General features: G+C 38.5%; 1 protein-coding gene across 4 annotated transcripts in view; it reads right to left on the bottom strand.

Annotated features, from left to right (window-relative positions):
* The window catches only part of pde6d (phosphodiesterase 6D, cGMP-specific, rod, delta), a 58,785-nt gene that overhangs the window by 16,589 nt on the left and 28,449 nt on the right, over nucleotides 1-13,747 (bottom strand). For 3 of the 4 annotated variants that reach the window (XR_014087405.1, XM_008408162.3, XM_008408163.3), the window contains exon 3: nucleotides 12,829-12,954. Coding sequence is in view for 3 of the 4 variants with exons in the window: in XM_008408162.3 (XP_008406384.1) it covers nucleotides 12,829-12,954 (126 nt within the window). In the remaining variant the exon portion in view is untranslated. Of the gene's footprint in view, nucleotides 1-6,552; nucleotides 6,594-12,828; nucleotides 12,955-13,747 lie in introns of those variants that run through there. The other variant, XM_081606693.1, reaches the window with a different exon arrangement.

The raw sequence follows: 13,747 nt of genomic DNA, 5'->3' as shown, positions 1-13,747 counted from the left end.
GAAAACCTAATAGCGTAACGGACTGAATGTTATGGCTTGCGCAGGCGGTTGCCAGGGCAACGGGTGTGCTTAAATGAAAAAAAGAGACGGAGAATAAAAAGGTGCAAGTGGTTTTGAGTTGATCACCTGTTCGGGTTGTTTTACCTTTGTTTACCTTTGTTGTGGCTCATCACAGCCGCCACAGTTTCTGAATGACAAACTTGGATTAATTATCTCATTCTTTGAGTATACGTCATTCACAATAAACACGGTAAATATGTTTAAGAATTTAACAAACAAATGGCTTCTACCGCGATAACTATGTGAAATTAAATTAATTGTCTAATATAAAAAAAAAAATTGTTTGAGCATTTCGCTGGAGATAGGTAGCAGCACCCTTCCCGACCCCACTAGGGACAAGGGTGTATAGAAAATGGATGGGAGGAGAGTCTGAGAGGCTTTTCCTGTATCAAACTACTTTTTTGCCTCTTATTTAGTGGAAATATTGATGTTGATGAGATTTTCTCCAAAATGATAACCTTTTTCAATCTTTATAGCTCCACTGTTAAAAATGAGGCTCTAACATTCACAAATGACATTGAAATAAAATCAAGTCCAACATCTGGTTTGAGGTGATTCCTCTGGAACCTGTTGGAGGAAAAATATCCCAACTTCAGAAGATGTGCATTAACCTAACAGAGCTCTGTGGTTCCTCCTATCAGTATGAGAATCAGGGTGAGGAGGCGCCATGTTAGGAAGAGAAGTGGAAGCTGCAGGATCTTCAGAACAAACAGGTCATGATGCTGGGCTACTGATTATCCCTCTGTCTCAACACAGGATCACTAGAACCAGTTTGAAGCTAAAATGAATGGTTATATGCCAGACATGGAAAACCGGGATGCACTCGATGCCATGATGTCCAGGATTTAGGTTTCATGGCATCTCAAAGTGTCAACATTGCAGTCAGTGGACAGGGAAATACAGCTCCATTCTGTAACAATGCAAGAGCTACCCATCTTTTATCGCTTCGCAAAAAATTTCATCAGCACAGAAACTCTAAAGCACACAAAGAAGCAATTGTGTGTGTATACAGTGGGGCAAAAAAGTATTTAGTCAGCCACCAATTGTGCAAGTTCTCCCTCTTAAAAAGATGATAGAGGCCTGTAATTTTCATCATAGATGTACCTCAACTATGAGACAAAAGGAGAAAAAAAATCCAAAAAATCCCATTTTCTGGTTTTTAAAGAATTTATTTGCAAAATATGGTGGAAAATAAGTATTTGGTCAATAACAAAAGTTCATCTCAATACTTTGCTATATACCCTTTGTTGGCAATGACGGAGATCAAACGTTTTCTGTAAGTCTTCACAAGGTTCTCACACACTGTTGGTGGTATTTTGGCCCATTCCTCCATGCAGATCTTCTCTAGAGCTGTGATGTTCTGGGGCTGTCGCTGGACAACACAGACTTTCAACTCCCTCCACAGATTTTCTATGGGGTTGACATCTGGAGACTGGCTAGGCCACTCCAGGACCTTGAAATGCTTATTACGAAGCCACTCCTTCGTTACCCGGGTGGTGTGTTTGGGATCATCGTCCTGCTGAAAGACCCAGCCACGTTTCACCTTCAATGCCCTTGTTGATGGAAGGAGGTTTTCACTCAAAATGTGACGATACATGGCCCCATTCATTCTTTCCTTTACACGGATCAGTCGTCCTGGTCCCTTGGCAGAAAAACAGCCCTAAAGCATGATGTTTCCACCCCCATGCTTCACCGTAGGCATGGTGTTCTTTGGATGCAACTCAGCATTCATTCTCCTCCAAACACGACGAGTAGAGTTTTGACCAAAAAGTTCTACTTTGGTTTCATATGACCATATGATATTCTCCCAGTCATCTTCTGGATCATCCAAATGCTCTCTAGCAAACTTGAGACGGGCCTTGACATGTACTGTCTTAAGCAGGGGGAACGTCTGGCACTGCAGGTTTTGAGTCCCTGGCGGCGTAGTGTGTTACTGATGGTAGCCTTTGTTACTTTGGTCCCAGCTCTCTGCAGGTCATTCACTAGGTTCCCCCGTGTGGTTCTGGATTTTTGCTCACCGTTCTTGTGATCATTTTGACCCCACGGGGTGTGATCTTGCGTGGAGCCCCAGATCGAGGAAGATTATCAGTGGTCTTGTAAGTGATCCATTTTCTAATAATTGATCCCACAGTTGATTTCTTTACACCAAGCTGTTTACCTATTGCAGATTCAGTATTCCCAGCTAGGTGCAGGTTTATAATTTTGTTTCGGGTGTCCTTTGACAGCTCTCTAGTTTTGACCATGGTGGAGTTTAGAGTGTGACTGTTTGAGGTTGTGGACAGGTGTGTTTTATACTGATAACGAGTTCAAATAGGTGCCATTAATACAGGTAACAAGTGGAAGACAGAGGAGCCTCTTACAGAAGAAGTTACACGGCTGTGAGAGCCTGAAATCTTGCTTGTTTGTAGCTGACCAAATACTTATTTTCCACCATATATTGCCAATAAATTCTTTAAAAATCAGAAAATGTGATTTTCTGGATTTTTTTCTCCTTTTGTCTCATAGTTGAGGTATATATCTATGATGAAAATTACAGGCCTCTATCATCTTTTTAAGTGAGAGAACTTGCACAATTGGTGGCTGACTAAATACTTTTTTGCCCCACTGTATATATATATATATATATATATATATATATATATATATATATATATATTGGCTAAAAGCAACCTATAAAACATTTTCTATTTTTTCCTCCCAGAATCAAACTTCATAGCTATTTCACAACCATCAAGAACTTTAAGGTGACTCATTAATTGAATGTCCACAACATCTTTTAGATTTTCTTAATGCTAATTATTTTATTAGTAAGGCAATTTTGCAAGGATCAGTACAGCTTAATTGAGTAGCAGAAATAATCAAATAAGTAAAATCAATAATCTAGCCCATCTTTCCCTAATGCTGACACTGAGAACTAAAAGAGGGAAACTTTGAGAGAGACGGACAGAGTTTGGCATTTTGAACCCCAGAACTGGCCTGATGATGAAGAAGGTGTTGCAGCGGCAGGAGGTTCCCAGTACAGGAAGAGTACTGACTTAGAGCGGCAGGTCTCGGGCCTCAGGGTGACTTCCTCATGCGTGTAGCGGTCCTCAGCTTCCTGTCTTGCAGCTCTGTAGCTCCGTTCTCCTCGTCTCACGATCTTCCTGGTCCCACGGAAGGAACACACCAGTTCTTCCTCTTTGCCTTTGTTCTTTGCCTTTGTCTTTATCTTCATCTTTGCCTTGGTCTTTGTCTTTGGGGGTCTAAACCCAGCTGATGTGAGAAGTGCGATTTGAAACCACATGTTGCGGGGCTAATGGGTTGGTCCCCATGTGCAGAACAGTCTCCGGCTCTGTGGCCCCGGCTCTTCTTCAGCTGCAGAGTTCTTTGTCCATCTCCATCTTGGCTCCAAGCTGCCTGAAGGATCCAACCAAAGGTTCCTCTTTTGCACCCACCTTATAAAGGGTTTATCCACCTTTTGGTGCGTTTGCATTGGCTAGCTTTGTTGCTGTGCCTGTTTCATTGGCTGACTACTTGGACAGAGGATCTCATATCCATCACCTTGGAGACCTCATGACCTGATGTCTGTTCTAATGTCCCCAAGTTGCTCAACAGTCCTCCTACCCCTGTTTCCTGCCCAACCTTTTCTTAGGCAAGTTGAAGTTTAGCAATAAGGCCTTGGTCACCTCCGCTCTCCTATCAGTTCTTCCGATCCCCTGACCTTTCACCTACCATCTACCTCCAACACAACATCAGTGACCTTTAATTACAGTTACAACATTTTACACCTTTTCGAGTTCAATGTCAAAATCACATTTATAACCTTTCAGTTTCTCTGATTTATCATTCATTTATAATGTTATAATAACCACAACTTATTAGTTACTCTTATTATAATCATAATGTGAGTTATTACAGACACTTCTGATAAGAAACCAAGAATAATCCATTATTCTAATTATCTGATACCATGTTACAGTTACTTGTTTCACCTTTAAGTACTTCCACAAGTGTAAGAGTAAGTGTAAATATTCCTATAATCAAACCAACATCAACCACTGGTTAAACCAATATTAATTATTGGCATAATGACAAGTCATTATTATTAATGTAAGTATTTTACTCTAGGTTTTATCCAATTACACAAAATGTTTTGATTTTATTCTTTAAAAACCTTTAATGCTTTAAAATAAGGAATGGTCTGAACTATTTTTATACTGATGCAAGATAGAAACTTCCTCTTTATTAAGGAAACCAGCTCTTCCTGTTTCATGACTCTCTTTCTGCCTGACTATGATCTTTTATGATTAAATAGAAAAATGTAGAATTAAAGCAAAGTTTGCAGGACACAATAACAACACACACAACCAGATTAATTTTATTACCGTCTGACTCTACAGTTGGGTCTTGATGTCACCTGTGTAATTAATTTTAAGGTAATTTTATTTATTGTTACTATTAAACTCAAATCTCCAGCATGGAGAAGTGGGATGAGCTCGACTTTTCCCGACAACACAATCTCATAATTGGGGAAGATGTGAACTGTGTGCTATCATCCCTTGATCGTAGTACAGTGGGAAGGATCTCTCTCTCTCTCTAAATTTGCCCAGTCAATTAATTCATTTCTTAACACTTACGGAGTGGTTGACGTGTGGCGTTTTCGAAATCCGACCCTAAAATGGTATTCGTTCTTCTCCCCTGTTCTTAAGAGCTATTCGCGGATTGACTATTTTCTCCTCGATAAACGGATTTTACTTTTAGTGAGAGAATATGATTATGGAGCGATAGTCATTTCTGACCAGTCCGCTCGTATTATGAGCGGACTATGGAACGTTCGTAAGGAACGTTACGACCAATTGCGTAACGTTCTTGTTACGCAATTGGTCTATTGTCCTTGGTGTTTTATCTGAAAAAGACTTCGTCGATATGCTTGCTTCCGAAATAACATTTTTTATTGATGTTAATCAGACTCCTGGGATGCCACTCAGCGCTGTTTGGGAGTCATTAAAGGCTTTCCTGAGAGGCCAAATAATTTCTTACTGTGCAAATAAAAAGAAGAAAGGCATCGAACGGCTAAAATTGCTAACACCAGAGTAACATCATTGCTAAGATCAGATTCTACAATTAGACAGGGAATGCTGCCACACTTTTACACAAGATTCACTTAAGAAACGTATATTACTCCAAACAGAGTTTAACATCTTATGTACCCAACAGGCCGAATATTTAATATCCAAATCTAGGTATGGCTACTTTGAGCATGGTGAGAGGGCTGGACGCCTTCTTGCACAGCAGCTACAACAGCGCTCAGCTAAACAGAATATCCCAGCAATAAATGATGAGCATGGTGTAGACTGTTGTGAGAATGCAGGAATTAGTCAATGTTTCAGCAAATGTTACCAATCTCTGTATAAGTATGAAGCATCACTTAACCCAACTGAATTGGATGACTTTTTAAAAGATACTGTATTAAAGTACCTTCACTAAGTTCTGACCTATCTAACGAGTTGGAAAGAGATTTTTCTTCAGCTGAGATAAACTCTGCAATTAAAAACATGCAAAATGGAAAATCTCCAGGACCAGATGGTTTCCCGGCAGAATTCTTTAAGAAATTTTCGGATTTACTTTCTCCACTGTTATCAGTTTTTGAGGAATCCCTGGCCACACAATTATTGCCGCTGTCTATACATCAGGCGGTAATTTGGTTGCTTTTAAAGAAGGATAAAGACCCCTGGAACTGCAGTTCATATCGCCCAATATCACTTTTAAACACTGATGTAAAAATTCTTACCAAGATGTTGGCAAAACGAGTCGAACAGATTATCCCCACAATTGTCTCACCTGACCAGACTGGTCTTATTAAAAATCGTCAATCCTTCTTTAATATCAGGTGGCTGTTTAATGTGTTGTATACTTCTGCTCCGCCCGGTCACAATTGTAATGAGATTTTAATCTCGCTGGACGCTGAGAAACCGTTTGACCGGGTGGAGTGGAACTATCTCTTTAAGACCTTGGAGATGTTTAATTTTGGTCCTAAATTTGTTTCATGGGTGAAGCTGATATATACCTTGCCAATGGCAGCAGTACGTACTAACAGTAATCTATCCAGTTATTTTTAATTGAAACGTGGTACGAGGCAGGGGTGCCCACTCTCGCCACTCTTATTCGCAATTGCGATTGGACCACTCGCAGTGGCTTTGCGGAACAGCCCAGAAATTAAAGGCATCAATCGGTTTGATGCCTTTAAACAAAGTTTCCTTATACGCTGATGATACACTTCTTTATATTTCAGATCCCTTGCCTAGTATTCCCGAGTTACTTATTTTACTTCAAAAGTTTGAAAACATAACCTTCAAAAAAGTGAATTGATGCCTGTGACCCCAATTGAAGAGCAGCATATGGGTCCAGTTCCTTTCAAAATTAGCTCTGCCAAATTTAAATACCTTGGTATTTGGATTACTCACAGTCACAAAGATCTCTATACAGCAAACTATCTGCCTCTCCTGGTGAACCTTAGGAAGGACATCGCTACATGGGCATCCCTGCCTCTATCCCTGTGAGAAAGAGTCAACGTGATCAAAATGGCAATACTGACCAAATTACTTTATCTATTTCAGAGCGTGCCAGTGTTCCTCAACAGGACTTTCTTTACAAATTTAAATAGTGAGTTGTCGTCATTTATTTGGAATAAAAAGCACCCACAAATAGGCAGTAAGATGCTACAGCTACCCCATGGTCTTGGTGGCTTGTCACTCCCCAACTTCTTATATTACTACTTTGAGGCTAACATTAGAACCTTACTGTACTGGTTGAGAGAGGACAATCCTGTTCCTACTTGGGTGACTTCAGAGAGGAATTCAGTTACGGCTAATAATAATAATCAATTTAATTTATAACGCACTTTTCATTAATAAAAATCTCAAAGTGCTGCACGGTGCAGCTAAAAACAAATAAAATCAGCAATCAAAAACAATTAAAAAAAAAGACAGTCATTTAAGAGTGGAGTAGGCTTGTCTAAAAAGAAAGGTTTTAAAATCGGACAATAATTGCGGGGCTCTCAAATAGTCCGGAAGAGAGTTCCATAGACGAGGAGCAGCCACAGCAAATGCTCGATCACCCATAGTCCTTAGTCTTGATCGAGGAAGGTGTAGAAGATTACAGGCTCGTGATCGTAAGGATCTATTAGTTGAATGTGAAATAAGGAGGTCATTCAAGTAATCCAGTGAGGTTGCATATAGACTAGCGGTTCTCAACATGGGCGGTACCGCCCCCCATGGGGCGTTCAGAAGACGGCAGGGGGCGCTGGCGGACATTTTTACCAAAGGAGGGCGCTGGGATGCCTTTGGGGGGGCGTTTGGTCGAAGGTAAAGTTTACACCTTAAATGCACAACAATACCAGTTTAGACTTTGAGCAACTTGGTAAAACTGTATTGTGTAACATTAAACCATGCTTGGCTGGAACTGTATCGATGGCAGCTCTTCTATTCAGTGTTTGCTAGCTTTTGTTAGCTTCTTGGCTCAGCTCCGTTCTCCTGCTACTGGTAGCTAAAATCACGATACCCTCACTGTATATCCCTCTGAAAAATGAACCCATTTAAATAAAGAAATCAAGAAATCCCTCCATGGGTGATACCACAATAGAGGACGTTCATTTTATAGCATTAACACCGGAGCTGTTAATGCTGTCCGGTATGAAACGGGGGTGATAGAACAACACAGCACTTTTAAATTTCAATAATCAGAATGCAGAAATTGTTTCAGTTGTTTTAAAAGGTTTATGTCAGTCTGCCTTCTCCCCATCGATACGCTTCCTGACCGCCCTGCACCATACGCGGTAAAAAAACAAACAAAAAAAAAACGACGCACACATTGCGCAAAACTCTGAAACAGGCAGTTCCATAAAACGGAACGACGAACTTGATGTGAATTATGGCATAAAAACAGAGAATCCGACGCTGAACAGTGAAAAAATCAACACATGATGTGAAACACATGACGATTAGGAGGCGCAGCAGGTGATGAGTGAAGATTACTGATGGTCAATAAATGATCAAATAAATGTAGCAACAGGAAAGAAACTAAAGTGGACATAGCAATAAACCAAGAGAGGATAATACTAATCAAATGAAACTAAATGGAAATGAATGAAGAACAAAATGCAAGAATAAACCAAGAAACTAAAGTAAATACAGAGGAATAAACTAGTATGGCAAGACCTTTCGAGTTATTAATTAATACAGAAACTGTATGGCAAGAATAAACAGACACTATTTCCAGATAAAAGGTAAAATAATATTGTTGAAATGTCATGGGTTTGTTGAGACCATATCTAATACTGAGAATAAATATATCTTACAGACCATAATAGTAAAGAACTGATCACTTATTTATGTTTTTAATTAGATTTGATATATTTCTTCAATATTATTTTTCATGTCAGTGTTAATGTCATGAGGCTTTTGACTCCATGACACTTTCAATTTGACTCATTAGGATTTGAATAAGAACCAGATTTGTTCTTTGGATTTCTGTCCAGTAAAACTATTAATCTATAATCAATAGACAGGTCTATATAAAGATATAATCCATGTTTCTGTACCATATTTGTATGACATTAAAGGATCTGAAACTTTTGTTTTTTCCACTGAAAGCTGGAAGAAACAGCTGTCAGTGTTTCCAGCTTTACACAGTAAATGCCATGTGGGTGAAGTTTTATGGATGATACTCTGATGTCCCATTCTCCTGAAGGCAGCACAGAGCTGCACCACCAGAAACCGACAGAAACACTGAATAGAAGAAGAGTTATGATTAATGTAGTTACAGTTCTGTCCATGTTTTAATGTTGCAGAGCTCAGTCGTTTGCAAATAGTTAAAAGTTTAAACTGGCATGTTGTACATCTTTTATCTAGTCATTTTGTGGAATATTTAACAACTAGAAAATGGCACAAAATAATATTTTTTCCACTCTGATTGGCTGCTGTTAGACCTACCAATTTTAACTTGAATGTTCATTGCATTTTTCGTAGATGCCTGTATTATTTTTATATTATATGCATTATTTTTGATGATTAATACAGAAACAAGCATAAACCCCTTTTAAAACAGCGGGGGAAAAAAGAGGTGCGGGTTGGAGCCCGCACCTCAGAAAAAAGAGGTGCGGGCTCCAACCCGCACCTCTTTTTTCTCCCTAGCGCTTGAACCCAGGTTGGGATTCAAATCCCAATTGTTGTTTATGTTCCATAAGCAACTCTAAACAGGTGGGTTTTAAGTCGAGATTTAAAGGCACGCTGTGTTTAATCTATTTTACAGTTTTCTGGAAGTTTGTTCCAAATTTGTGGTGCATAGAAGCTGAATGCTACTTCTCCGCTTTTGGTTCTGGTTCTGGGGATGCAGAGCAGACCAGAACCAGAAGACCTGAGGGGTCTAGACGGTTGGTACAGCAACAACAGATCTTTAATGTATTGTGGTGCTAAACCGTTCAGTGATTTATAAACTAACAACAGTATTTTAAAGTCTATTCTCTGAGCTACAGGCAGCCAGTGTAGGGACTTTAAAACTGGTGTTATGTGCTCTAAGTTACTGGTTTTAATGAGAACGTGAGCAGCAGCTTCTGGATCAGCTGCAGCTGTTTGATTGGTTCATTAGTCAGACCTGTGAAGACGCTGTTGCAATAATCAATGCGATTAAAGATAAACGCATGGACGAGTTTCTCTAGATCGCGCTGAGATATAAGTTCTCTAATCCTGGAAATGGGTTTCAGGCCTGATCGCTGGTTTTCAGTTGTAATAACTGAAGCTGTGCATTGACTCTAGTTTGTTCCTCTTTAGGTCCAAAGATAATAACTTCATTTTTGTTTTTGTTCAGGTGGAGAAAGTTTTGGCACATCCACACATTGATCTGTTCTAAGCATCTATTCAGTGATTGGATGGGTTCAGAGTCACCTGGTGACATCGTGATGTAGAGCTGTGTATCATCTGCATAGTTATGGTAGCTGATCTTATTTCCTGTTATAATCTGAGCCAGTTTGAGCATATAACTATTGAATAAGAGGGCTCCTAGGATTTAACCTTGGGGTACCCCAAATGTGACCTTTGACCTCTCGGATGAGAAGTTTCCGAATGAAACAAAGAAATTCCTGTTCTTTATGTAAGATTCAAACCAGTTGAGCACTGGACCGGAGAGTCCAACCCAACTCTCCAGTCTATTGAGTAAAATGTCATGGTCAACTGTGTAAAAAGCTGCACTGAGGTCCAACAGAACCAGCACTGTGGTTCTCCCATAGTCTGTAAGAAAGCTTCCTCACATGTTTTAGTGCTGAGTGATAGTTACGTAGTCTTTCTTTATAGATTTCATAATAAACGTAAAGTTGAGTTTTACGCCATTTCCGTTTGGCCCTACGGCAGAATTGTCTTGCAGATTGAACTGTTTGTGCATTTCTCCATGGAGATTTCTTTCTACCAGACCCAACCTTCACTTTAATGGGGACAATGTAATCAATGATATCAGAAATGTTAGACTGAAAAACATTTACCAACTTATCGTCGTCATTACAGCTTAAGGGCAAGGAAGAAGAGTAGATTTGATTAAATGTTTCTGCCGTGTTTTCTGTGAGAGAACGTTTTGTAATAGTAGCTTTTAATCCAAGTGGGTTAACGGATAAAGAACTTTCAAAGATAACAGCAAAGTGATCCGACAGGGCGACATCAGTTACAGAGAAACTAAAGTAAGTACAGAGGAATAAACTGGTATGGCAAGACCTTTCGAGCAATAATTAATACAGTGGACTGTATGGCAAGAATAAACAGATACTGTTTTCAGACAAAAGATAATATTGTTGAAGTGCCATGAGTTTGTTGAGACCACATCTAGTACTAAGAAGAAATATATTTACAGACGATAACAGTAAGGACCTTATTGTTATCATTATTTATGTTTTTGATTAGAGTTGATATATTTATTTTTTCAATATTATTTTTCATGTCAGTGTTAATGTCATGAGCCTGTTAAATGACTCCATGACACTTTCAATTTGACTCTTTAGGATTTGATTAAGAACCAGATTTGTTCTTTGTAATTTCTGTCCAGTAAAACTATTAATCTATAAATCAATGGACAGGTCTATATAAAGATATAATCCATGTTTCTGTACCATATTTGTATGACATTAAAGGATCTGAAACTTTTGTTTTTTCCACTGAAAGCTGGAAGAAACAGCTGTCAGTGTTTCCAGCTTTACACAGTAAATGTCATGTTGGTGAAATTTTATGAATGATACTCTGATGTCCCATTTTCCTGAAGGCAGCACAGAGCTGGACCACCAGAAACTCAGAAATACTGAAGAGAAGAAGAGTTACGATTGAAATAATTGCAGCTCTATCCATGTTTTAATGTTGCAGAGCTCAGTCTTTGTGCAAATAGTTCAAAGTTTAAACTGGCATGTTGTTCATCTTTTATCTGGTCATTTTGTGGAATATTTAACAACTAACATCAGAAAATGGCACAGAACAAGAATATTTTTTCCACTCTGATTGGCTGCTGTTAGGCCTACCAATTTTAAATTGAATGTTCATTGCATTTTTAGTAGACCTCTGTAAAAAATAATTTCTATTCACATTGCTTTTTTGTTTTCTGGGAAATTATTTTTAATGATAAATAAAAAATATCATTAATAGATATTATCATTAATGATTAATGATATTAATATCATTAATCATTATCATTAATATCATCAATATCTATTAATGATATTTTATTAATATCATTAACCCTTGTAGGCCAAGGTCTAAATGGCCATTCCAGGGCGCAGTCTTTCTCTTCTTGGTGCGTCAGAGCTCGTTACGAAGCCGTGCAGCGATCGCTAGCAAAACTACTACTAACACTACACACACCACAAACTCTAAATAACATACTTACTGAATAAAAAACCTATCGAAACACTCTTAGTAAAATCCACAGCATCAATTCTCCCTAGTCTCTTGCCGTATCCAAATCCCCCCCCCCCTTGTTTGTCCCCACGTGTCTCCGTTCTACCTAGCAACAGACCGTCAACACATTTTCATTGGTTGTGTCGAAATGTGGTTCAGTTAGACCCCCACACAGTAAGGCGGAAATGATCGATCATATTCCTGGCTTTATTTTCAAGTAAATAACCACAAAACCAATATAAAAACACCACTTTTATAAAGTTTGAAGTCCGTACTGTCCACCAGAGGTGAAATGAACACTCGGTGTGCCGTCTGTGTTATTACGAAGCCTTATAAATGCGTCACGTGCTTGCCCGCTCCACAGCGGGCTTCGTCCCGGTAGGATTAATAAAATATTAATGATATTAATCATGTTGATGTTTATCAAACATCAACATTGATGTTGATGTTTGATAAACATCAATAAATTGATAAACAACAATTGATAAACAACATGTTTATCAAAACAAGATAAACATGGGGCTGGCCCAAAAAAGGTTGAGAAACACTGCTTAAACACTTTGAGCTCAAAAACAAGGATTCTGACCCCAGCAATCGTAATATTTTTACATTTCACAAGAAACATTTTATTCCCATTATTTCAAGATTATCACAAATAAACATTTAAAACATTAAACTAATATTAATTACATAAAATAAGCTAAAAGGGCAGAGCTCCACAGAATGAGTAATTTTCCAATTTAATTTAGGCTTTAATTCCACATACTGCCATTGTCTGTGTTGAAACATGAATATGTAACTTATTAGGGTCTGTATGAAATAAGTGGGGCATACTGCTGTCTCCGGCAGCACCATCACTGCTTACCTTCTAGACACTGTCCTTTGAAGAAAACCTTTTGCTCCAACCGAAACTTCTCCAGCTGCTCAGTGGAAGAGAAGTTCAGCTCTCTGGAAACAGCTTTACATTTCAGGATCTTCTTTGGGACGCGAGCTAAAAAATTTTAATAATTTGTTAAAAATAAAATAACCACTATAATCTAAAGACATTTAAGAAGCAATCCTAAGACTGACTATCTGGTCAAGATGGAGGGACAAGCACAATGGTAACCTGAAACCAGAAGCAGTTTGTTTACGTACCACGTGGAAGAAAGTTAGTGGGGCTGGTTTTGAATTAATTCAGAATTCATCATGAATAATTTCTGTAAACAAGTTATTAAAAATTACATAAAAATGATATGTGCATTACCAACAGGTCTGCACAACAAATCACAAGGACCAGGTTCAACAGACTGTTGTTAAAAATGAAAATTTGTTTTCAATCAACCTACCTGGTAAAATTAAAGGATAAATAAAATAAAAGGTCTAAAGATCTGAGTTCTGCTACACATTTTAGAGCTTCAGAGACATTTAAGAAAACAAAAACTAACCCACAGGGACCAGACCATAGGAGGACAAGGTGTCATGATTTGCTGCTGTGTGTGCCTACACTCAGAACAAAGCATTACAGTTCAAAAAAATAGATTGAACTAAATCAGAAAAATTAAGAAGAAATTTTGGGTTATAATGGAGGTGTATTCAAAATTTAAATTGATGTCTTCCTGAGACATTTAAACTTGACTTCTGTTTGGTGTATCAGGTATACCTAACTACTCATGAGCTCCTGAAGACCTGTTAAAAATGACCTTCCAGTTTATTTTAGCTCTCAAGGATTGGAATAGAACACAATTACTCTGAAGTTTTCGGAAGCTGATTTGACTGATTTTTAGTATTACATTAGTTCCATC

This window comes from Poecilia reticulata, chromosome 4 (genome assembly GCF_904066995.2).
Source record: "Poecilia reticulata chromosome 4, P_reticulata-male-v2, whole genome shotgun sequence".
Taxonomy (NCBI): Eukaryota; Metazoa; Chordata; class Actinopteri; order Cyprinodontiformes; family Poeciliidae; genus Poecilia; species Poecilia reticulata.
The sequence above is the reverse complement of the archived record's forward strand: the minus strand, read 5'-3'. Positions and strand labels throughout refer to the sequence as shown.